Source organism: Falco naumanni, chromosome 7, assembly GCF_017639655.2.
Source record: "Falco naumanni isolate bFalNau1 chromosome 7, bFalNau1.pat, whole genome shotgun sequence".
In the NCBI taxonomy this organism is placed as follows: Eukaryota; Metazoa; Chordata; class Aves; order Falconiformes; family Falconidae; genus Falco; species Falco naumanni.
Genome location: NC_054060.1, coordinates 9,505,167 through 9,529,445, shown reverse-complemented (window position 1 = coordinate 9,529,445; position 24,279 = coordinate 9,505,167). Strand labels below are relative to the sequence as shown.

The following is a 24,279-nucleotide window of genomic DNA, read 5'->3' as shown; positions in this document are numbered from 1 at the left end:
AGCTGGGTGAGGCTGCACAGATGTGCATTGCTGCGCCAGTTTGCTTCAGTCCTAATCTGGGATAGCAGCAGAGCGGCAGGTCAGACTCTGCAGCCCATGAACTTCTGGGCATCTCTACTGAGTGCACTGTTTAACATGCTGCTACTTAAGCTTGTGATATGGGAGCTGGATCTGAGCCCAGTTAAACTCATCTCATAGAAAAGACACCAACCATCTTATTAGACATGAACAATTTTTAATCCCTGTTGAGCTGAGCTATATTTATACTGATGACCTACAGGCAAAAGGCCATTAGCTTGTTGACAGTGTCCTCTAAAATTTCTAATTGCATATCAGTAAAATGGAAATGTTCTTTTCCCTCAGGGAGGATGGCTGTTAACTCAAAACCTAAGCCTTCTGGAGTTTAATTGGGGTAAATCTTTAATTCTGCATGTGGACGTCTCCTTCATGTTATGGTTAGACTTTCCTAAGCAAAACACAAAATGTTCCAGTCCTGTTTGTACTAAGCATAATTCAGCTCTGGACATGACAACAATATATGGGTAAAACATCCAATTTAACTTGTGCATTGTTTCGCAACACAGTGATTTTTATTTTTTTTTCTTTCTCCCTTGATGGGAGCGGAGTCATAGATCAATAAAGGGAGATTCTTGGGACAGAAGTTTAACAGGGAACATGAGGAACCTGTGGAGAAGGAAGACTAGTAACAGCTGTGAAATCCAAACAACTCAGGATAAAGACTGAGTCCCCAAGTGTCCCTTGGACATCTGACCAAGCAAGCAGAGGACAGAGCTTAATTTTAACTGAGACTTTGCTTGTAATTTACCAGTACATGGTAATAATTTCCTCATCTATAGGGTGAGGAAGGAAGATGTGCTCTCACATGAGCTTCCCTGACATTTTTCTGATTTTCCTCATAAAATGTCCGCTAATTTTGAACAAGCAATTCTCTGATACAAAGCACAAACCACCCTGCCATGACTACATGTGTAACTGATGAGATGGGTATAGTCTTTTTTTCTCCCCATCCCTGCCTCCGCCCCCCCACTCCCTGCCTTTTTTTTTTTTTTTTTTTTTCATCCTCATAGCTGAAGACAAAATATAAATCATTGCTCCCAAACTATTCGGGAACAGCATTAAAGTAATGGTAGATTAAAATGTCTCCACATTAAAAAGCTAAATAAAATGAATAGATGTAATCCTAAAGAGAGAAGAATGAGTATTCTTCAAACGCTGAATAGGGAACTTGGAAAAAGAAGAAGCTTAAAAAAAAGTATTAATGCAAAAGAGATGGTCTGTACTTCCGTTTTACTGTAGAGCTTTTGCTAAGGGCTTTTCTCAGCCCATTTGCAGCTTGTGTTTTTGCTACAGTTTTAAAGAAGCAGTCGGCAAAGGGACGAATGCAATTCCTATTTAAATAGGGAAGCTGTAAAATAACACTCTGGTACAAAAATTTGTTCATATTTAAGGCTAGAGCTAGTGCTGGAGGAGCAGTGAAAGGCAAGGTTTCAGGAATTTGACCTAGTAAGTAATTCTTCAGAGCCCCTAACATTTCCTCTCCTCTTTCTCTCTAAATCCCTGGCAAAGGCACATCTTAAAAATTATTGTCTTGAACTCCAGTGAAAAGGCTGGATCAGAGGTATGTTTTTATTTCAAGCTATTATATCCCAGTAAGAGCATTTTCCTAATGACGGAGGAAACGTTTACATCCTGCTTCTTCCATGCTGCTCACGGCAGTGCCTGTGAAAATGCACCATTTGTGCGTGCAAAGCCGTTAGGAGCACGTTACCTGACACATGCAAGTAACTGCTCAGATGAGAAACAGGCTTCTCTAGCCAATTGAAGGAGATGGCTTTACCCTTCTCGCAGCAATTTTTACATTTCCAGTATTATTCTTATGTGGTTGAGGGGAATACGATTTAAGCTTGAGATCCCAGGCTTTGCTGCAGCAGTTAAAATTCCTGGAATAGCAACTGTGATATTGGTGATGCTGAGAGACACGCAGCAAAGTAAACACGTTATTTCCAGCTCTTTCAAAAATGCAAGAACAAACAAGGACAAAGTTAATAGGGAAATAACCACTTAGAAGCTTGAGAACATGATAAACAAGATTTAAAAAGCAAAGTTTGAAGCTTTGGAGTCGGGGTGAGATAGAGCTGAGCAGAGACCAGTACAAATATCCCTTTTAACTCTGAAAAGGATAGATGGTCTTATGTTTCCAGCTCAGGGGTTTGGGGGATTTGCTTTTTACCAGGGAAATGTTCCAAAATAAAAACAAAAACAAAACTCTGTTTTGCATCTGAGGAGCGATGCTCGTTTCCTGGGCCTGCTTTAATAAGGCACTAACCCCACAGAGAGAGCCCCTTGCTTTTGGGGTCGGGGAGATGCTTCTTCAGTTAAGTCTATGCTGTGCGCATATTTTTGAGCGGCAGTAGAGCTTTCTGTGCCATGTACTCAAAACTTGCATGCATCACATAGGAATGGTTCCCTCAACCCTGGTAATGAGACACATGTAAATCACTGCCCCCCCGCCCCCCTTTAAATGCATTATGTTTTTAGCTTATGATCAAGCCTTTCCATACCTTGGCTGTGTGTGTGAAACTGGTCAAAGCATTCAGGTAGAAGCCGGGTCCTGCCAGAGGATAAGCCTCTGCACAGCTGGGCAGCAGGAATGTGTGTGCAGGCACCCGGTGGAGAATTAAGGCAATGGGAAAGAAATTCAGCTTTGTTCTGGGATGGAAGCGTATCCCTAGAAGATGCCAGCATTAAGGTACACGGATCTATCTGTCTGTCTGCAGAAGTGGATTAGAAAGACAGAGTTTACATCTCTTTGGCTATCTAATGACAGCCTACAAAGCCAAGCCGAAATGTGCAAACATTTTCTCTGCTAATAGCAATAATAAAAAAAAAAAACCAACCTCATCTAAAAGGGCTCTTTACAGCTCAAACCTGAACTACATGCACCCGCAAACAATCCGACTGCCTTTGTGCTCAAGTTGTGACCTGTTGGAGAACTCTGCTCGGCGCTTGCATTTCCAGCTAATTTGATAGTGTCTTTTTTTTTTTTGGTTGAAGCTTTGTCATTTGTTTTGAAGCTGTCATTTTTATTAGTCTCCCTGGCTGATCTTTTTGGGCTCTCGTCAGGTGGTGTGTGTTCTCCATTGTCTGCCTGGTCTTGGCAAGCTGTAGGTCCTTTTATTGCCATATGACGTGGGCGTGCTTGCAGCAGTAGCCTGTAATTATACCCACCACAGGTGACAGTTACAAGGGAGCTTTGGTAATAATTTTAGCTGCCTGATCTGATGTTTATGAAGAGCGAACCCTCTTTGTGGTCTGGCTGGAGTTTGCTATATTGTTTTGTACTTTAGCTGTTTGATTTATGAAGCCCATTTCCCTCCCCCCCCTAATGTATACCATCTTGTGTCTTTTGAAGTTCTGAAGTTTTATAAGAGGTTATTGTTGATCTTAAGCCATTTTGGACATTCACTATTTATTTTTGCATATCTTGTATTTATTTCACTTTGTCCGGCAGGGTAAAATAGTACTCTTGCCTTTTGCTGGTTTTATTTGTATATTTAACGTTACTGAACTCCTGTTTCTAACCTCTGGTTAGCAGATATGCGGTGTTTTCCTAGCTGTGAGACTAATCACAGATTAGCATTTAATTATGGTTTTTTATCTTCGACTGTTATTTAATTGTTTTATAAAAGATCAAATTTGCTATCCATGAAGGCAGCACGGGTTCCTTTACTCCCGATGGAATTGCAAAACTTGCATATGCTGAAGGTGAATTTAGCTCATGGTTCTTCCTGTTCCCTTACAAACCTACATCCCAATGGTAGGAATTTGCTACAAAAAACGTGGGAAAGACTGAAGTGGACACTACCTGGAAGCTGGCTTTTCCCTTGTGGTATATTTCTTTTTGCAATTTTTTAGAGGATTCTTTAGAGGAACTTCAGATTAAATATCTTGAGCATCTTCTGAATTTGGTAGAAAGCAGTAATTTTATCAATCGACTGTTAGGTTGAAAAATTTATTTGTAACCATTTTCTGGCTTGTCTGGTCCTAAACAGACAGTATTACGTATCAGGATCCATCATTTTTATCTTCCCAATTCGCCTGTTGCTTTTCCTGAAAGCTGACTTTATTCATAGATTAGAAATTGCATAAACAAAGATGAAATTAGTATTCTAAGTTTAATGAATGCTGCATCTGTGAGAGACTCATTAAACAGGAGCATGAGAGAGAGACTACTTACCCACCACTGTTGGAAATATTGGAGTTTTAGAAGCTTATGTATAAAATTCCCAAAGTTTGGCGTGGATTTCACTGTGCAAGCTGTATGGCAAAAAGCATACAGCTCAGCCCAAACAAACAAAGAGGTAGGAAACCCATAGTAGCTGTTACGAAAAAGGTATGTATTAGGAAATGAAATTGTCATTAAAAGTAAAAACTCCTTTACTCAGTGTGCTCTTTTTTCCCCAGAACCCCAGGTGTATAGATTTTCTTTCAGTCAGGATCTGCTTGGGTTTGTCTCGTTATTCACATTACTTTGACCTGGCACCTCTTAGAAAGTACTTTAAAGCACTTAGTTTTATAGAAAGACTGTAGACATTGACTGTTTTCTCCCTTGTCACTGGTGGAGCAACATTATCAGTATTTTGTGATGATTTTCTTTTTTCTTTTAATTTATTTTTAAAAAGCAAATTATTTATTTTTAACACAGATGCAGGTTCATTCCCTTGAAACATACAGGCAGGTTTTATTCTTCTAAAGTGAGGGAGTAAGTAGACACGTGTCTGTAGGTGGTTTAAATCACTGGAACTTCATTAACTTTAGCAAACCTATGCTACTTAACATCAGTTAAAAATCTCCATCCTCATTTTGGGGCAAATCCTGTGTAAATAGGAGCAGCAGGTTTTCTGAAGAGGAGGAAAATCCTGTAGGTGGCGATGGACCCTCATGAATAAGCCAGCTCTGGCGTGCCGCCTTTTGACAGATTTTTCTGGCAGGTTTTCTTTCTCTTGCTTGAACTATTTTATTTTTAATTTAATTCACCCGTTCTCTCAGCGCTAATCTAACACTAGTTGCAGAAATCTTGACAACTGGAAGAAATTTCCTATTTGAAGGTAATGCAACATTTTGGGTTTATGATGGAGACAGATGCACCTGGACAGGTTTCTCCTAAGGCATGCTACTGATTGTGGGGCTGCTTTTGCCTTTTTCTTTTTTTTTTTTTTAAATAAGAAAGAGTTGGATCCTTTACAAGATCTGAAGTAAAAGGGGATTAGTATAGAAGCTACAGAGCAAATACATCTTTTATGTTTTACAGCCTGTTCTCTTTTAGTTTTACTTTTCTTCACTAGTGACTAAGAAGTGCTTTGATTTAGAGGTTAGACTTAAGCAACCAGGAAGTTCTCGGGTTGTTTAAGGATAGCAATAATAATAAAAAGACCCTACATCAGGATATGTCCCTTCCTTTTTTTTTTTTTTTATTTTTTACCATTTGTTGGGAAATAAAACTGGAGAAATGGGATGACTGCAAAATCCCAGAAATCTGATTGAAAAAAAATCTGTGCTATTAATTATTAATAAATATTACTGCCACAGTAAAGGATCACACTGGTACCAATAGCATCTAAAGAGTTTTGATCACTTCCCCTACCACTTCATGAAAATTAAAACTATTATTCTTAAATGTGACATCCACACTGTATTCAAGCTTAATTTCATTTCAGGTTTTGGGGTTTTTGGTTTTTTTTTTTTTTGTTTGTTTGTTTATTTGTTTATTTGGGGGTTTGTTTTGTTTGTTTTAAAGGCAGTGCTGTGATTTTGAGAAGTGTTAGTAAATATGTAGAATGGGGAGTGTTTTATTCTGGTCTAATATGCTCATTTATTTTAGCCTTAACTTTACCCATGTAAAGTCAGCTTGTTTACTGAAAAATGAGTGTCATACGTGAGCAAAAGTCTCCACTGAAACAGCTTTTATCTACTAGCTCGGGTTCCGAACTTTCTCCTTGCTTTTTGGAGAACTTGCTGTCTTCTGTGCTTTCCTTCAGCTTTCATCTTTTAATGGAACAGAGGAGCTGCACAGCTCTGTATCAAAGCCAATTGTCAACTTTCATTAGATGTATTCTATTGTTTGTTCAGATTAGAAATAACTGCATTACACTTTGACTTTGAAGGCTTGTTTGTTTTTAAATATACTAGGTATATGTGACCCTTTTGTCATTTGTGATGCACTTGGCTTGACAAATTTGAGATACCCATTTAAACAGCAGCAAAAACTATTTGTAATGCAGGTATTTCACAAACGGTACTTTCTGGAGGTCTAGAAGAGCAAAACAAAATCCTGTAGCTCATACAAAACATTAATAGATTCACATAAAGTATTGTTAGCTAGCACTGTACCTCAAATACATTGCATGGGGGGGGGAACCCCACTTTTTAGTGAGACTGCAGCACCCTTAGCAGTGGGTGGCAATCCAGTTAGCTGGTTTTGAAACCCCATTATGCCTTGTCCATATGAGAATGGTTCAGATGTGGCCTCTGTCAGAACATTATGGCAGGGAAGTCTAATTCCATTAAAAAATTACGCTAGGCAAATTTCCTTAAAATGTTTAGAATATTAAATGGGAAATGCATAATTGATACAGTGATATTAGCTTTTTTTTTTTTTTAATCGAACATGCCCATCAGGAATTAGATGATGACTTGTTCTAGCAGTTAAGAAAACTTCCCCAGATACTTCCATATACACATTTGGGAAAATTATTTGCAATGATGTATTTCAATTTCCTTAATAAACTAGACCTGTCTTCCTAATTCCCTTTCCCTCAAGTCCCTCCACAGGGGTTAAGAAATGAATTATTTTGAAATTATTATCAGATAACTGTTTCTATGAATAAAAACCTAATCTGTGCTTTTTTAAAAATAGATTTATATTCCAAAGCTGGGAAATAAACAGTGGCAGTAGAAAGGAACGACGAGATTAATAAAAACAAAGACATTTTGCAGAACTACTCTGGATTGGTTTGAATTTTTTTCTTCTTTTTTTTTCTGGCAAGTAGTGCTTCTGTAACAGCATGCACTGCAATGGCTTTCCTGCTTTCTGTTTTAAAAGTTCTGTGAATATTCGCAGAGATAGTGGTCCTTCAGTGCCCAATGAATACTGTCTTACACACTGATACCTATAGTAACACATACAGAGTGACTATGAGATCAAATGGTCTGGTTAAAAAGCCTTAGGGAAGCATTATGTGTCTGAGGTCTGATCTATTGTCTGGGAGGTCGGAGAGTGTTAATGCACTCTGCAAAGATTAGACTCCCTCTCTAATTGCTCCAACACTTCCTTAAAGGATTTAAACAGTCGGGAAAGGTGATGCTCCTTGTCAATTTTTGTCTTCTGACAGCCGTTGAAGTTTATCTGTCTTTCCGTGGAGACTACTAGATCACGTAAACCAGGCAATGTCAAAAGCACAAACCCAGAATTAGGACGGAGAGCAACGACTTCTATTTACAACTTCGTAATTTCAGCTTTTAAATACCTTAAGGGCTGGGGACAGGGTTGCTTTTACATGCCGTGCCATGCCATTTACATTTGGTGATGGGAACTCCCAAAGTCCCACAAAAAGTTTAACTCACCGAGCTTGATGAAAAGTCACCCTTTTAATTCTGAAGTGGCTCACGTTATTGTCTGCATCCCTCAGAGCACAGCTGGTGCTTCCCCACCACATCTCTGCGGCACCGAGGCACTGCGTGCAGCAGCCACTGGTGTTTTGTGTGTGTAGTACTGGTTGTTTATCTAAGTGCAGTGCTAAGTCTGAGCTACTGTGAAGCACTCTTTGCTATTTACCCCAAATTTTTCCTTTCCCTCACTAAGTCTGCTAAGGATTTGATTTCCCTTGCTTCATAGAGCCTAAATCATGTACAAAAAAATGGCTCAGAAATGTGGTAAAGCTCACGCTGGAAAGTTTTTTTCTGCTGCTTAACCAGCACGTCCGCACTGACAGGTACCTGATCCCTGGCACGGGTTTTGTTAAGCACAATAGGAATTTGTCCAATGCATCAGAACCACTTTAAAGAACCAGATTTTTATTTTGCAGTCTAACTATTTGCGAATCAGCGCCAAATAGTTTTGCTGGTGGTTTAGAGGACTTACCTGTTATAATGGCTTACGTTTGCAAAGGATGCTTCTTTTGCTTGGAAAAGCACTTAAAGAGCAAGGGATGAAAAAAGGTGATTGTTACCGAGAAATGAGAAGCATGGCCCAGCCTCAGGAGAATTTGGAATATTTAATATTTCTGCAAAAAGGCCACGGTATCCTCTCGTTCACAGTAGGGTAACATTATTGTAACAGGAGTGGAATTTGACCCATCTTTTAAAAAATGTCTGTTCCTGTTTCACAGACAGATGTGAGTGTGTCCAGTTTCACTGCAGCTCACACAACATGACAAGTCCTGCGGAACAGAGAGCCATCCTGGAGCTATTTTTTTCTGGTGGATCAGAAGCTTTTGAATTTGATAGTGTCTGTGTTTTTGCTAGTGTTGCAGCATCTAAATGTGTTGGTGTATATAATCCATTTCACACATATAGATGTATAAATATGACCTATATAAATATACATATATTTAATGGCTCTTTTTGAGACTCTGAGCAGATGACTAATACAGCTGTTCAAAGGAGAAAAGGATTTTTTCTTTTTTCTTAGGGAAAAAAAAAAAAAGCCCTCTTGGCTCTGAATCGGAAATTGAGGAGCAGAATTCATCAAGTGTATTCTGATCATTCTCACATGGGTAGTTCCTCCTTCCCTTCCTGCATAGCATGTTCCTTTGCACTGTTGCTATATTACATGAAATGTTTCATCTGTATATAAAAATTAAAAATTCAAACAAAAATCTGGCCCACATGAAGAACAGGCCCTTTGGGCATATGGTTCATTATGCATATTCGTTTAATTACTAAAACACTTGGGATGTCTCTACTGCCCTTGCTTTCAACTTGTAAAGTTGGATCTGTTCTGCAGCACAGAATATGTTGAACAGGCATGTGTCATAAAGGACTTCAGTTTTCTCCTACTTAAAACTATATAATGTTCTTGGCTGGATTGTTAGAATTTACTGAATATTAGTTCAACCCACTGCATCAAAACAGCAGTTCGGGATCTCTTTTCCCTTAACACCTTCTCTAACCCCAAAAAGGCAAGTTTTACAGTGGTTAGTTCAGAGTTGTGTTTAGTATTGAAGTAACGTGAAACTAAGGATTTAGATTTCAGGCACATTGCCACAAAGCGCCTAAAGTCGCACGTTGAAGCTGTATAACTTTTATTAGCTAAGAAGGGATTGCTGTGATAGTGTGACTTTAATTGATTTTCAGGGCAAACAGGTGGTGATGGTTTAGGCATCCCCTAGTCTCCTGCCATTCCCAATTTGGAGCTGCACGTATAATAGCTTTATTAAAATAAACAATCTTCTGGCTTTAGTTTTACCTGAACAGCTGCCTGAAATTGCAACAGTCTTGCAACTTTTTTTTTTTTTTGTTTGGGGTTTTTTTTTTTTAGATTGTTCTGTATTTTGGAAAGCAAGATGCTATAGGTCTGCTAGTGGAAAATCTCTATTACATAGTCATGCTGTCAATACTTAGGAATTTTTTTTTTGTCACTGCTGTTGTTGCTAGCTTACAATAGCAACATATTTAGGGTATAATTACAGTGAGTCTCCCAGTCATCTTCATGTTCTTTAATGGCACAATTCTGTCAAACTGCAGATTATGAAGTGCTGAAATTGTTTGTGTGTGCTGTAATTGCTCTGCTGTTCTTGGTGCCCAGTGTGTCAGGTGTGGGGAGGGCTGGGTTTGGTTACGGTTATTGCTCTCCTCTTGACGGTAGGAAGTGGATCTCAGATGAAGACACCTCCTGTGCTCTGGCGTGGGGCTGTGGTGGGGAATCCCATGTATGGCATCAGGAAAGAGTGTCACCTGAAATTCTTTGCATGAAAGGGTGTTGTCCTACTGCTTTATAGGTGTTTTATAGGTGTTCTTAGAATTCTGGTTTTGTGATCTGTTTGTTTTTGTTTTGGGTTTTTTTTGGGGGGGGTTGTTTGTTTGTTTTTTGTTTTTTTTGTTTTTTTTTTAAATTTAATTTTTTCACTCCTTATGCTCTGCTTCAGTCTGGAATCATTTCTTTAGGACTGGAGGTTCTGGAACAGAGGGTACCAGCCAGTTTTGCAGCATTAGTGTGTACAAGCATCTACTTCTCATTTATGTGGTTTACTACAACCTGATCTTTTTGTTTTGTTTTAATGCCATAGTTGGAGACTGCCAGGGGAGTCACCTTATGTGGGATCCTCCTGCCACTGAACACAGAATTAAGTCTAATTAAACATTCTTGCTTTATTAGAGAGCTCTTTTTCCTTTACTCATTCAACTCTAACATACACTATGAATGTGAAGGAGGAAGTCATTAGTTTAAACGTATCATGTAAGCTTCCCATTTGCTACCAGTTGGAACCCAATGTTGAGAGCTCGAAGTTAAAGAACACTTCACCAAATACTCCTTCCACTGCTGTACAATTACGTCACCATCTCACCCTCTCTGATGTTTCTCACAATGTTAACAAATATTTCTCCAGAGTAAGTGAACATTTATCAGCTCAGCTAATGATAAATTTTATCATGACCCTTTTAAGGTGTTCACCTCATCCAGAATAAATAAAATCAACCTACATTTTTGCCTCCTTTTAAATAGCACAGATATTTTTTTCTGGCAATTTTTGGAAGAATTATTTACTATATGGCCAGGCTTTTAACTTGCATAATGCCTATCTTTTTTGCAAACAGATCACAACTTTCTGTATGAGACTAATTCCAAAACTATGACCCTGCTGATAAACAAACTGAAATATTAGAGATAAAAATGACAATTTAATTTAGCTACGATATAAAACAACATTTTATTTTTTTTTGGCATGCCACCCTCTCTTTGTTTTAGTATCTTCCCCCATTGCCTTTGTGATAGTTACCCCTTTAGAAACAACATGCAGATTTATTCCCCTGACCCACTCCCAGCGGATTGTCCCAAAAGATAGAAAACTGTTGTAATATTTTTTTCCCTGTTTTTTCAATTTTAAGCTTTATTGCTTGAGGGTCTTAACTGTGTTTTACTTGGCACAGGAAATGTAAAATATGTTAGATAAAAGCATGAGGGAAAAATTAGACCAGTCAGCAGGCTAGGAAACAGCTATTTCTTCAGTGTCTGCAGCCTAAAAAGATTGGAAATCTTTAAATCTGTTGTACATACATAAATACAGAACCCAAAACTTGTGGTGTGGTAGTTGAGTTTGTTTTGATTAACCTCTTTTGGGGTTAGGGATAAAGAGAAAGTAGCAGCCACAAGCAAGCTGGGTAGAGGCACCCCGTTAGACTCATGGTGGCTGGTAGGCTTTGGGGTTTAAGACAAAGGCACCCCCACGCACACCCCCTTTTGTGTTGAAAATTATCACCCACACTGACCAGTTTGGCAGATAATCTTCAAATAGCTGGAATGCAACATATAAGTCTTAATGTTGCATATAAACTTAACAGGTGACAAGTTCGGTCAAAAAAAACCTTGAAGCAAGCGGCTCTTCCCTGACCCCTCATTAAAGAAAGATCTCTAAGGATCTTGTTTTCAATTTTCTAGGCTGGCAAATCTCATTAATGTAACCAAAATAATCAGAATAAAGGAAAAACCTCACTTTTTAGTTTGATTTTATTTTATGATTCCAGGCATTATTATCAATCAAGAATAGATCCATTGAACAGATTAATGGCAAAAGTGATTCAGGATCAGTGTGGACATTTTTTTACTGTTTGCAGCGTTAAGCATAGCATCCCAGCCTTCCCTTGTGAAGTTACCGACGGCAGTGTCCCAGGAGGATGGTGGAGAACAGATTGTAATACTGTCAACTCTTCTGATTTCTCTGCGACTTTTGCAGAACAACATGCTTTTCTTCAAGCGCCGTTTCTGAGACTCCTGTGATTGCACGTGAATCACAGCTTTCATTTAAAACACAAATGAGTTTCTACTTCCTAGCAGTAGCAAGGAAAATGAGATCCCCCTGAAAAGTCTAAAGCACAGTGGTAAAAAGGGCCCTAACACACATTGGCTTGAACAGTACAAGATTTGTCATGTATTCTTTGGGGATTTATTTGTTGTTTTATGTCTGATTTTGCTGGGAGTGGAAACGGTGGGGGATTTTTTCTTTTCTTTTTGAATGTTGCAACTGGTGTTAGAATTGTGACCGTGATGACAACAGTTCCTATCCTTTGAAGACTTTATTCTGTCACTCCTTTTCCTTGTTGCACCCTCACACGTAGTGTAAATTGTCAAGCACAAGGTGGGTGCCTTGTGTTCCTCCCCTCACCCCTTAACCTCATCCTGGGTCACTTTCTCAGCAAGCTGCAGCTGGGGCTAGCAGAGATGGGACACGTGGTACTACAGCAGGGCATGGCTTTGCCGCGGTGTCATTTAGCCTACGCAGACATCTGAAGTGGGCAGACATGGCCGCATTGTTTCTGTTACCCAAAACATCTGCAAAAGAATCAGGTCTACTTGGCAGCAAATTCTACAAGCATATCCTTTATTCCTACTTCTCAGTTCTGTGCAGTCACACATGTAACACAGGCTGAGTTATTCTGTGTCACAATTTGATGTTTAGGTTTGGCTTTGGGGTGTTTAGGTGGATTTGTGTGTATGTCCACCTTTGTTTTTAGATTCCAGTTGCATTTGCGGTTGGAACAGAGAGCTCATGTGGAAGAGCTAAGCTTTTTACTTGTGGTACGCCCTTAAAAAATTAGTAAGTTGTATGCTATGTGTGGAGCAATGCAGAGATAATTTGTAATGTGGCATAAATATTTAAAGACCTCTATTCCTTCAGGTCATTTTTGATTTTGGTCATCAGTGTTCAATACAACGCACGATTCCTGCTACCGTTGGGATGCTGTGTTCTTTTGCTGGGGACACAAAAAGCAAACTGAATCTAAAGTAAATAGGTTTCTTCTGACAGTGTTGGTTTATTTAAGTGTAATTTCTCTTCCTGCCACGTTTTCTGCTATTGCATTGCAATGAGGGAGCGACTCTGCTCAGAACCGACCCCTCCTTAAGCTCCAGCTTAGTGGCTATGAAGTGGCATAGGAGCACTCTAAGCTGGCCATGGCACGGTGGGAGAGCGTCACAGGGATGCGGGAAGGAGAGGGTTAGTAACAGCAATTCTGGAATGCATCTTTGGAAGAGGACCTGTTCTTAAGAAAAAAAAAAAAAAAGTCTTTGGGAGAGGACCTTTAGTGGGAAATACATACTACATGACTGCCTCAACCTTTATTTGCTGTGCCCTGAGGTGGAGCTATTTTCCATAATTGTTATTCTTCTTTTTTTTTTAATATTGTCACTAGTCCAATGCACAAGCCAGCCCGAGAGCACAAGCCTTATTGCTGCACTCACATCAGGCTAAGCCCACACTGCATACCCTGGTTTTTGTTAGCACGGGCTCAGTGCCACAGTGTTGATGCATCCGTATTGCCTGTATCTGGCAGAGATACTTCTGTATATACAGATATGTATACACATATGCACAAATGTACTGCTCAGTGCGAGTGTGCTCATTCATTCCTCTTTTACTCTCCCTTTCTAAGGGCAGGAATAAGTATCTGTCAGAAATAATTTGTTGTCGACAGGCTTATTGCCTCCAAGGGATTCGAGTGCCCTTTTGGGGAGCCAGTATCTTACATTATTGGCTAATATCCTGAATTTTGTTTGGGGCAGAGGGACTGAAAGCTTAAAAAAAATAATGCTAGAGAGTTTCTTCCTGAACATTTAGCTGCAGAAATTTCTGCCTTTTTATAGAGTCCATTTACACATACACAGCACCTTGAGAATACATAATCCAGAGATAAGTTAAAAATCTGTAATTCTTCTCCCCTGTAAATAAAGGGAAGCATGTCTTTGTGTCTCAAATCAAAACCAGCGTTTTGGTTTATCACAAAACATAACTTGGACATTCGCAACAGGATCAGCTCAAGTTTTTCTCCTGGCTTGGTGAATTGCACAGACCGTGTTTATAAATTGCAAGGAAACTTTTGACAAAGCTGTTAGTAGTTTAGAGTTCAGTTAAATTGTGTGTGGTTTTGAAACTTGGAGTTTCAAATAATATTTTTCACAGCTCTGCTGATGAGGCATTTCATTAGCATTGGAGCCTACGCTGGCTGAGAAAATAACCTTTTACCATAGGTTCCTTGCGTGCATTTAATCTCCTTTCACTTTTATTTTTTCCATCTGATGGAATGTATCCCTCTCCTTCTCCCATCACTGTTGTTTTCCAGGAGTATTGTCACACAACACAGCATCTTTTACTTCTCCACAAAGACTCTCCAGATCAAAAACAGCCTGGTTTTTAGAGTTAAAAAAATGAAATTGCTGTGTAGAAAAACTACGCAGAAAATCCTACCTAACGCTAGGTTTCTAAACTCCTTCTGTCCCATGACTGTGGGTTTGCTGGTGACAAATGTTTTATGGGCATACTTTAGTAGACACCCGTCTAAAATCTGTTCTTAATAGTCAGATCCTAAATTGGAACCAGAGGGGCAGAAAAACCAGATTTGAAACGTGTTTCTAAGGGTTTGTTTTTACTTTCAGTTGAGACTGCCTTCTCTCATCTTTTGTACTGCTGTCAAAAGGGCCACTCTCATGGTTGTTCAAACTCCATGCTTCTTGACAGGAACAGTTGGACCCCTCTTCAATGATTTTCAGATGAAACGGCTTCCAAACCTCCAGAGCTTTAACTTGTAGTTATTAGGCCCTTTGAAATAGCAACACATTAATCAGTTGAAATCAAGTGGTCCTTTCTCCAAGGCTGTGATATTGCTGTTCTCTTCTAGGTAGAACTCTAGTCTAAATATTAATTTCAAGAGCTCTTTTTCTTTTGTTTCCTCCAGATAAGTCTATCCTATTTCAGTTTCTATTTTGATAATTGTTTTATAATGCTGGAACTGAAGTTGCTCTGTTCCATAATAGGCTTTTATATTCTCAGATTGCATTAGAAGAAGCAACGCAGAAAGCTAGTTCCACTTGTTTGGCTTTTATTTTAGAAATTGGCTACTGTCCTCTTAACTTCCCCCAGGCACAGTATGAAGCCCAGCAGAAAAGGTATCAATGATGCAGTGGATTATGTCTGACAGGACTTGGTCTGATGATGGTGTGAAACATGGAAAAAAGTACGGTTTGTTAAAATGGGATCATTTGAAATAGGGGCTTGGTTTCTGTCCCTGGCTTCTGTGATACTGAGCAAGTGATCTGAACCTGGTAATGACTTCCCTTACCAGTCTATGGGATTCCCTTACCAGACTAGGGATTGCAAGAAATCAAGATCTTTTTCCTTGCAATAGCCGTTCTATACGTCAGCAGCTGAACTGGTCTTGAGTTTTGGCAAAAAGTATTGCTAGGAAAATAATTTAGGGAGGATAATGCAGGAGCTTGTCCCAGGCACAAGGTATTGCTGGGGAGAAAATAAGAACATGCATGATTGAGAACCTTGTAATTGGAGGAGTGGGTGTCTGTGTCACAGGGCTGCTGGTGCTGTAGTCAGTGTCGGGGAGCTGCAGGAGAGTTGATAAAACAGGACATGGACCTGTTTGGGAACTGCTCTGAAAACTGATGCTGCAGAACTACTCAAAAGGCTGTTAGAATGCAGAAATGTTTCCATTTGCTTTATAAACACCCTCTGAACTTTTATTATGTACTGCATGTTCACAGCAACCATTTCCCGTACCTCCGAGACTAAATGATTTCTGAATAGCTGAATCAATTTGTCTTGTGTCTGCGTTGTGTCACAGTAATGAAAGTTCCCTTTACTGCAGCGGGAGCTGTAAAGCAACTCTTCTTGAAGGAGATGTGGGAGCTCTATCAAAGCATCGCTGTCTGAGTTATAACTCAGCAACTGATTAACCAGTCGGCATTAGAAAGGAAGCGGCAACATGCCTCAGCTATCAATTGAGACTACAGTGAGATTTTGTAATTAAGTTTTAAGTTTTATTTAAGGTCTGAAACTTAATAATACACAGAATGTACTGTTGGATCTAAAATCACCAAGGTCTTGATTTTGTATCTTGCCTAAATGACCTGTGATTGCAAGGTTGTATTATACTTGCAACTGAGCAGAGTGGTGTTCGTACAGGATGGTGACAGATGCACTAAAATTGGTTCAAGTCCTGCAACTGAATGAATAGAGGTTCTTCAAGAGCTTCATTGACTCCTGTAGGACTTTGCCTAGCTGACGGCTGGTGGAGTCTTTTTGCTGCGTTAAGAGAAGACTGAGTTTGCAAATACGCCAGGGCGATGATGAAAATGCAACCTCCTCCGACAGGCTGAAGCAAGTGTTTTGAATTAATACCTGGCAATATGAATTTCCATGAAGGAGTTTACATAAGGATCAGATCTGTATTTATATGTGTGTGTGTGTTTTTATCTGTCTCTATGTACCTGAGATGGATACCTGTATAGGTATGTACAGTAACATGTCCACGTTAGGGTGACATTTGAAGCAGGACAGGAGCTGGTATCACCTTCACTTTGTCTTACAAAGCAAGCAGAGATTCATCCAAGTGAGTTGGAACAGCTTCAGAGGAACTTGTTCGGGTTTGAACTTTTCATTTGTGGAAGACGCTTTAGCTTGGAATACCAGTTTTTGAAGTCTTTATTAACTAAAGCCATGCAAGACTCCTGTAAGGCAGATCAAGTACTGTGCCTTCTTGGCCAGGGCTCGTGCATTTCTGTTGCCTTGCTTACATACGAAATGTGGCTGTTGGAATCATTATCACTTCGAATTTTTTAGTATGTTGAAAAGCAGGATCAAAAAGAAAATATAATCAAAACCAAATCCTATTCTACGTTCCTATGCTGCAAATCAATAGTATGGGGATATTTTGCCTGGTTGTCAGCCCATTTTATAAATTAATATATCTCAAAGTTCATTTTACTGGCCTACAAATGCCAAGAACAGGATGACGGTCTTAATTCCTCGCATAGCAACAGCTAACATAAAATCAGGTTCACTCCAGAAAATGCAACTGCTGTTTGGGCAAGGTTACGGATACATCGTTACGTGGGTTATGCTTGGCCCCTGGTAGATGTTAACCGGCCATTTGTCTGATGTCAGACAAGTCTTTTTGTTTAAAAGTTACAACAGCTGCTGTTTTTTAGAGGTATAAATTCTCACCCCGCTGAATGCAGTGCTTCTTTGGTGCAGTGTGGTTAGACTTTCAGGTCCATAACACAAAATCCATTGCCATAAATATCCCATTCTGCAAGTGCCAGCATTGCCTTTATATGTAGCACCTGACAGGCCAAGGATGAAGGGAGGTGGAGATTTAGCTTTCTTATCACCCTTAGAATTTTCACTTCATTGCAGTTTGGGACACATTCACTGATCTGACTCATTTTCACCTACCAGTATTATTCTAAAACCATGATTTTTGTTTCTGATCATTCCGGGTTCCTTTGGGGGAAGAAGAATCAGATAAATGTGTTTGTGCCTTGTCTTTAAAGCGGATTGTTTAAAATAGCTTCAAATTACTACCAGCATTAGGCAGTACTTCTGGAAACACTGTGTATGAGTAGAAAAGGAAATGGGTTCACAACATCCATTTTACGGCAGTTCTGGATTTAGTTTATTGACTTTGTATTGCCAGCCACTCCAAGTTTGCAGTCCATTCATGTTATCGTTGGTACTTGTAAGATAGGATTACAGTTTATCATGGTATCATTAAAAAAAAAAAAATCCTAAGTGCTTTTTAAATATCCATTGTGTTAGTTATGTGTTTTGCTGGTCCAGTTTGCAGAACAGAACTTCAAAATTTGGCTTCTGGTTTTGCTGTTAATGGATACCACTCCAAATGCACAAGCTCCTGCCATTTCTGGGCAGAGAGACTCCAAGCAACCAGTGAAATCAGAATATGCTGTGCTGAAAAATGGCAAAGAGTATGAGAATGGAGACTAGGCTTACTGGATCCTTTTCCAAAATAATATATCACATGCAGCCTAGAGCCTTGCCTCCGGGAAGGGTATGGTCCTTTATCTGTGCTGCCGTGACAAGAGTATAGGTGGATTGATGGTGAAGATGCATTTGCTGATCATCCCCTGTGGAGTGACGAGGGAGCTGGATGGCTCCTGTTGCACAAAAGAAACTCTCCTCTTGTGAAAAAAAAACACAACCCTGGCAATTAGGGTTTGATGAAGTGGAACAGGTTTACCTCTGTAAGTGGGTCTGTTATGCACCAGCACTAAGGACAAAAGGTTTTCAGGCTTGAGGAGATCCCAGAAAGGAGCAGATAAAGCCTTCGGACTAACCTTCTGTTCATGGCCTTGTACTTCCCCGTGCACAGGGGAGGAGAAGCTAACAAATGGCAGCCTAATGGACTCAAGCAGAATAAAAAGAGAGCATGCTTTGCAAGCAGACTTTCTTTGCCAGAATAATAATACGAATGAAGTTAACAGAGACTCAAGGATGAATGTGCATAGGGATAATGACTGAAAGGCTTTCTTATGTCTTTCTTTTTAAACGCTTGTATGTATTCCCTCCTGCTGCTTTATTTCTCCCAGGTATTCGTGGTCACCGTCTGGAGCGTGGAACTGTACATGGTGCCCCTGGCTCTGCTGGTGCTCTTTGCCTACAACTTCTCCCTCGTCGCAACTGGGAAGGTCAACAACACCCAAGATGCCCAGGCAAGTAAAGTGGCAGTAACATTTCTTGCAGCCCCAGCTTGAATTTGCCCTTGAGCAAAATTTGGTGCATTTTTGTGGTATTAAGCTAGTTGTATAGCTAAACAGCATTTTTATTTCAAAGTTACTGAAAATAAACCCCGACTCTCTCACTTTTCGTGATTGAACTCAAGCAATAAACCATTCAGAGTAGTAGGAGAGGATGACAAGAGTATGTAGGAGGGGGATTTCACTTACTAAATAACTACAGACGTTAAGTTGAATTAAGAAAGACTTACAAAGCAACAAGTTCTTAAACCCCATGCCCCTACTGCCCTTACACTTGCATCACACTGATGAGTCATGATTCACAGAAGAGGAAGGTCAATAGAAGTTGTTTTTAAACCTTGTCCTGTGATCTGAGACTTCAAGAAACCCTTATTCCTCCTCCCCACCCCCCACCTTTTAAATGACAGATGCATTTTTTCCCCAGAAACTTAGCCCTCAGTTTTTTAACTTCATCTGAGAGAAAAAATGATTTAAATACAAAAATACTTAGAACGTGTGGCGAAGTGCTACTGTGCAAATGCTGCTTGATGTTAACCAGTAATTGCAGTTAGAAAAGAGAGTAAATTCATAGATGTCCATAATATTCTGTATTTTAAATGTGTAATACGTACAGCAGTGAAATGCAGGCTGAATTATAGCTTCCTTCTAACTTTTGATAGAAAGATGATTGACATTTTTACTCATGAAGAATATCTTTTCCCAAATGAATCAAATGGATTTTATACAAAGAAATAATATCCTAGAATTAGAAAGGTCAATAGCAGGTTTATTAGCTTTTGCAAGAAGAAGTTGCTTCTAGTTCAGTTTTCATCCATTCCCAAGTGGAAAGATTGTTAGAAAATATGGGAAGTTGCATTATCCAGACCAGAACGTAGACTTGATATGAGAACATGGTAAAACAAATGCTTTCCTCTGGTTTCAGCCAAGTCCAGAATAATGTAGAAGACATTGTGTGTCTTCAGTGACTGTTTCATCAGTAAAATGAGAACTTCCCATGTGGGAGAATCCCAGGCAAACGGATGTTTTGGTTTTAATACAAAACACTATACAAAATAGTAGTAACTTACCCAGGAAAAAACTACAGAAGGAATACCTTCCAGCACCCATCAGTCATCCTGTGGTGAGCTTGTTGCACGTTCAGGTGAGGAGAGTCTCACAAAGGTCAGCTAAACCGAGCAGTACATCATTTAGACGGAAGCTACAATAAGGCTATATCTGAAAGTACAGGTTAATTGTAGTAATACTGAAGAAAGGTGAATCAGAAAGATGGCCCTGTTCCTGTCACACATCCCGCAAGCCACACGATGCTGTGAAATTCAAGGGTGCATTTTGCATAAGCAGAGTTACACATCTGCCTAAGTTCTTTGCAGGAGTGGGATCATATGGAACAAGTAGTCAAAGTGCCTTTAATATTACCTGATTTCTTTTTTATGTGTGTCTATGATTCTAACCATCTGCAGGTCAAAAATAGACAGTCAGGTGCTACCCTTAGTCACATGTGTCCTGCAGATGAGAAAAGGTTTTCTTCAAAATAGCAATGCTTTTTGCACAATGATTTATTCATTTTTTGCTTCTTCAGACGTTGGCTGCATGGGCCCTACCTTTGTTTTTTTGTGAGCCAGCATGCACGTTTCGTGTATATAGAGGAATGCATGCAACAGTCTGCAAAAGTAGACCTCAAATGTTCTCTGTTTTCTGGGCTATACAATGGGAACAATAGTATTAACCTTGCACGTATGATCCAGTTGCCAGGAGGCTAAATTTGTGAATATTGGTAAAATGGTTTATGTTTTACATATGAGGAGCTTCTACAGAAATGTTAACAGTCATCAGTGTTAATTCCGCTGCCTGGGGTATTCCAGAGAGTCAAAGAGTAAACGTGGGTATCTGAGCTCTCAGTACCTTCTGCATGCTAGGTGCAATGGCTTTTCACTGCTTTTTTTGGGGGGAGGGGGAGAAAAACAAAAACCACAAACAAACCCATACCACCTAACCCCTCCAAAAAACCCCAAATTCAAAACATCTATTGTGATTCTTCACATTCTTTGCATGTTTGCTGTACGTAAATCTGTAGTATGCCAATTCAAATGTACCTACTAAATAACCAAGAATAACTCAGAGGACCCTGTTAAAAGCTCAGCTTACTGCATACCTGAACTGAAAGCCAAGTGCTCCTCGTTTCAAGCCTTAGCGCCTAGTCTTTTGTTTTCTCCCCTACCTGTCAGCACAGAAGTTAAAGGGAGGAAATAATGCTGCATGGAAACCTGACTGTGATTTGTGAGGTTGATTATGTTCATACTAATGTATTTTCTAAAGTCTAATGTTTCAGTAATGGCCCTAAAGGGAGGGAGCAGTCATTGTAGTAGTGAGGGTGGAACAAGTTGAGTATAGAGTCCTCAGCCTTGACATACCGGCTGGTTCATTTGTCAGACTAAGAACAAAGTTGTTTACAGACAGTAAAAGTCAGCAATGAATCTGAAAGCCTGTTGCCTTCAAACTACTGGACACAGCCACTAATGCTTTATTTAGACTTAAAATTTGTATAGGGTATTGCGTGCTTTGTTCAAGATATCACACACACACACACAAAAAAAAAGGTCCTTGAATACAAAACGTTATTTCTGAAAGGTGAAAGTGGTGGGGTTTTTTGATGACTTGCAATAGAAGTGGGAGAAAACTATGCAATGAAATGTTGTAGGAGTATCATAAGCTTTTTGAACACTGCCTGTCACTGGAAAAAAACAAACAAGTAGTGTTTTGTAACATAGACGTCTGCTTTTTCAGGAACTTATGGGCTTGGATGAAGATGAGGATGAAGATGATAAGGTAAGCATCTCTCAAGACTGTGTTAGCTAGAATCAGAAGGAATGTGGGAGAGCACAAACCCACCATCCTACCTCTGTGAGATCTTCATTGATTATCTGTATTTACTGGGAGACAGTTGTTACCAGTTTACTGGTTGACAGATTTGAAAGTAAGGGAAGATTGGAAGATTGGTTTGTGTAACATTCCATAGTGGCGCTACCTGCGCGAGACCTCTGCATGCTGGTTGCATCAGAGCAGTCTCGTCTGTGCTTGAAGTCATAACAGGCACATGTTCAGGTATGTGCACTTACAGAGTGAGTATGGGTGGACAAGGTGCAAAGACAAGCATGAGCCTGTAAAATTCTCCATCGCTTCCATTCTGAGTGTGAAATGGCATTCTATACTAATGGCTTTCCCCAAACGATGTGGCATTTCCATTTCTGTTGGCCAGATTTGGTACGATTCGTGGAGGACTTGTTAGAACTTCCTCAACATTTCTTTCAGAGGCTGGAAAAAAACCCCACGTTTTAGTTCATCGGCTGAAATGTAGAAAGAATTGGAATTGGCAAGGTCTGTTTTTTATTTTATTGGAGCGTACTTACTCATTCTACTCACTATGAAAAATTCATTGGATTTTTTTTTTCAAGTTTATCAAACCACAGTGACAAATGATAAAAGGATTAGAGGGCATGACATACGAAGAAAGATTAAGAGAACTTAATGTATACAGCTTGAAAAAACATAAGTAAGTGAAGGAGGATCTGATAATCTATAAATACTTTAAAGCTAAAAGGTGAGGAATTATTTAACGAGCAACAGCATGCAAAGGAACATTAGCTGTTAGGAAGAAAATGTTCAGAAGGCGATGTGAAACTTTCAAATTGCATACTAAGTTAATAAGATTCTTCTTGAATATTCTATGTTTTAAGAGTGTTACAGTGAAATTGTTGATCATTGAGAAGTAAATCAATACCACAGTCAGCAAGCGCACCTTAACTCTTCTCAGTCACAGACACTAGAATTGAAGCTGGGCAGACTAATTCATGGGAATAGTTATTTAAATTTAACCTGCTCTTCTGTGGTGGTTATATTTTAGTGAGCAACCAGAAATTCATTAAAGTTATAAAGTGAACTTTAGATAATTTAGTTGAATTACAGGTTTCTTGCAACACACAGTAATTGCTTAAATGTTCTCGTTTATAATTCACCCTTTACGTCGTAAAATTGGTCAGCTAAATGAACCAATATCTGGAACTCATCAGAAGTTGGTAAATGAAAGCTGCATCTTTTTCAAAGGAGTACTGTGTATCTCTGAAAGGCTATAATTTCTATTTTGTGAGTACCCAAAGCTAGACACCTGTGAGTATTGACCCTACATCTTATTTGTGTGATGCCCAGAGATGTAACTTATTCATTGGAACCAACTGCATTTACTTTCTCCTTTTTTAGTGTTCCTCTTTTTCATTTGCAAGTGCTGAGGTGGGGGGGGGGGAAAGTAAAAAAGGTATTAAGTAGGTATTTAGTCCTCTGTTTTGTGTGCAGTGCCACAGGTTCATTGCTGCAGAGCCAAAATATTCTAGGTTACCTTCACATTAGAATTAACTCCAGTGACTTTGGTTCTCTCTGTAAATACAGTTGGGTCACTTAAATATGGAAGTAAGCACTTTGCATTTTTGCTCCCCCCTCAACAACTTCACTGCCGTTTCCTTTCTTGGTTTCTTTCAACGACATATGAAGGTTTGGGAAAACTCCTGAGAGTCAGTGTTGAGCTGCTGATGATTTGGCCGTATAATTTTGTAATCAGTGTTGCCTCTATCTCCATTCCGTGCGTGCACAGTGACTCTGAAGTAAAGAGCTGGTGGCGCTGGCTAAAGTTACTCACAGACACCTCCAGCAGGCTTTCTCATCAAGATAGCCCTATATCCCAACGTTACAGCGGTAATAATGCCTAACTTTTATTAATTGATATGCTAGTGTTATGGGTATACGGAATTCTGACACAGAATTACCCGGAGGGGGAATTGCCAGTCACTCCGTGTGTCCCACGTCCAGTGCCGTACAGCATTGCCTTGATGTCCCTGTCCTGTCCGGGCTGTGTCCCCTTTGCATCGTTGGTGGGACGGACCGTGCTTGCCCTCTGACAAGTTGCATTTTTAAGTGCGTTAGGTTTATTCTAAGTGACTTCCAAGTCTGAGGGTGGCCAATGCTCTCTAGGGAGTGTAAGAAAAATGTAGTCTTACGACATTATCTCATGGCAATGTCAACATTTAAACAGACAACTATACTTTCAGAAGTCTGTGTATTTTTTTTCTTTTTTCCTCCCTAATACAAGACCTCCTAAAGTTGAAATCTGCTAGTGGGGTTGTGCTATACAGGGTCACTGTTTCTGTTTCCTATCATCGTGCTGTATCAAAATACTCACACACATAGCCTTTCTGGGTTCTGCTGCATGTTAGACATAACAGACCATGCTTCTGGGAACTGTAACACACCCTCTAAGAGATGAACTGTTTACAAATTATAAATACACAGACACTTAGTTCAAAAACCCAAGAGCAGATTAACTCCCTCCACCTAAACTATCTGTCTTAGATGACAGGGCTTAATTGCCAGCTCCCCCTTTCTTTCCCCCCCTGCCCTCTGCAGATACCAGCATGGAGGACTGTAGAAGATAAGAG

The 24,279-nt window shown here is 39.6% G+C and overlaps 1 protein-coding gene across 3 annotated transcripts in view; it reads left to right on the top strand.

Moving 5' to 3' along the window:
* MCTP2 (multiple C2 and transmembrane domain containing 2) overlaps positions 1-24,279 on the top strand; it is a 109,838-nt gene that overhangs the window by 67,477 nt on the left and 18,082 nt on the right. For all 3 annotated transcript variants that reach the window (XM_040602078.1, XM_040602077.1, XM_040602079.1), the window contains 2 exons: positions 18,629-18,751; positions 21,581-21,622. In XM_040602078.1, coding sequence (XP_040458012.1) covers positions 18,629-18,751; positions 21,581-21,622 — 165 coding nt within the window. The remainder of the gene's footprint in view (positions 1-18,628; positions 18,752-21,580; positions 21,623-24,279) is intronic.